Genomic DNA, 2057 nt, shown 5'->3' on the forward strand with positions numbered 1-2057 from the left:
GATCTTCCAAGAAAAATGGGTTTGAGGACCACGAGGGTGGAAAACCTCCAAGGAAATGAAGCTTGATGGACGTGAGGATGGAGTCCCACCACCAAAAACCGGGCGGGAAACCCCCAAAAATGAGATTTTCCGAAAAAAAACGAGCTCGAAGATGACCGAGAAGAAGTTCTCCAGGGGGTGAGGACCTCCTGCTGCCACCACTCACCTGTTGTACCAGTTGAAGAGCAGCCAGTTGACCCCTTCCAACTGGTACTCGCGGAGCTGGTTCCCGTTCTTGTACTCGTGCGACAGCTCCAGCTTCTTCCACGAACCCGCTTGAGGCCTGGGCTGCAAGAAAAAAACGAGGAGAAACCTTGGAGAAGACCTTTCGGAAGTGGACAACCTCTGGTGGGACGTGGGATGGAGGTCCCACCAAACGTTTGAGCTCCGGGTGACGGGCTTGGATGCGTTTGAAGTCGGCGATTTTGGCCTCGTCCACGTCTTCTTTGAGCTCCCACGTGCTGTCTTCGTACGGTAACGAACACCACTTGACCAAGTAGTAGACCACGGGCTGGGGACAAAAAGCGGTGGGATTGGCCAGAAGAAGACATGGACAACCCGTCTCGACGTAGTTATGGAGTCTCCGGGTCCAAGTCGACCTTCTCCAAGTCTTCTCACCTCGCCGTTGTCTTTGTCCACGCTGTGGGACTCGTCCAATATCCGATCCACCTCCACGTAGTCGGGGTTGAAAGGTTCTTCATCCTTGAGGAGACGGTTAAGAAGGTCAAAAGTCTTCTCCAAAGCCACCCCCACCCCAGGAAGAGAAGGTAGGACCCACCTCGTGGAAGAAATGACGCATCTGGGTCATTTTGGTCTTGAACCGCTTGAGTTTCTGGTGGATCCTCTTGTCCTTCTCCAGTTGGGCGATGGTGGCCCATTCGCAGTGGAGATAAGAGCTGGGGGAGAAGACAACCCAGAGGTAAACTCCTGGTGGGACGGGCCCACCAGAAGACATCTCCGGCGCCGTCGGCCACCTACTAGTTCTTGTATTTGACGAAAAACTCTTCGGCTTCGACCAACTGGCCCGATGGAAGCTGAGGAGAAACCAGGGTGGGACGAGGTCAAGGGCGAGGGGAGGAGAAGACGAGGTCCCGGCCGGCCGCGGGCGAGGACCTCACCTCCTTCTTCACCACCCGCATGGAGAGGACTTTGTCGACGATGGCGGCGTCCTCCTCGCTGGGGTTTTCCTGGAAGAAGATCAGAAAGAGCGTGAGGGACGTCTAGAAGATCTCGAGGAACATCTAGGAGACCTTGAGGAACATCTACAGGACCATGAGAAACATCTGGAAGACCTTAAAAAAACATCTGGAAATCCATAAGAAACATCTAAAGGTCTCAAAAACATCTGGGGGACCCTGAGGGACATCTAGGAGACCTTGAGAACATCTAGAAGACCATGAGGAACATCTAAAAGACCTTGAAGAACATCTAAAAGACCTTGAGGAAAGTCTAAAACACCTTGAAGAGCATCTAAAAGACCTTGAGGAACATCTAAAAGACCTCGAGGAACATCTAGAAGACCTCGAGGAACATCTACAAGACCTCAAGAAACATCTAAAAGAGCTCGAGGAACATCTAAAAGACCTTGAGAAACGTCTAAAAGATCCTGAGAAACGTCTAAAAGACCCTGAGGAACATCTAAAAGACCTCGAGGAACACCTAAAAGACCTTGAGGAACATCTAAAAGACCTCGAGGAACACCTAAAAGACCTTGAGGAACATCTAAAAGACCTCGAGGAACACCTAAAAGACCTTGAGGAACATCTAAAAGACCTCGAGGAACATCTAGAAGACCTCGAGGAACATCTACAAGACCTCAAGAAACATCTAAAAGAGCTCGAGGAACATCTAAAAGACCTTGAGAAACGTCTAAAAGATCCTGAGAAACGTCTAAAAGACCCTGAGGAACATCTAAAAGACCTCGAGGAACACCTAAAAGACCTTGAGGAACATCTAAAAGACCACGAGGAACATCAAGAAGACCTCAAGGAACATCGAGAAGACCTCGAGGAACATCT

The 2057-nt window shown here is 50.3% G+C and overlaps 1 protein-coding gene across 1 annotated transcript; it reads right to left on the reverse strand.

Annotated features, from left to right (window-relative positions):
- Window positions 1–205: 205 nt before the first annotated feature.
- Window positions 206–1226, reverse strand: CHD6 (chromodomain helicase DNA binding protein 6; the record flags this gene model as incomplete). The annotated part of the gene is made up of 6 exons (XM_009872243.1): window positions 206–327; window positions 413–550; window positions 658–741; window positions 818–935; window positions 1018–1073; window positions 1158–1226. Coding segments are annotated over 6 exons (587 nt in total), but the record flags the coding sequence as incomplete, so codon positions are not given.
- Window positions 1227–2057: the final 831 nt, after the last annotated feature.

Source organism: Apaloderma vittatum, unplaced genomic scaffold, assembly GCF_000703405.1.
Source record: "Apaloderma vittatum isolate BGI_N311 unplaced genomic scaffold, ASM70340v1 scaffold27776, whole genome shotgun sequence".
In the NCBI taxonomy this organism is placed as follows: Eukaryota; Metazoa; Chordata; class Aves; order Trogoniformes; family Trogonidae; genus Apaloderma; species Apaloderma vittatum.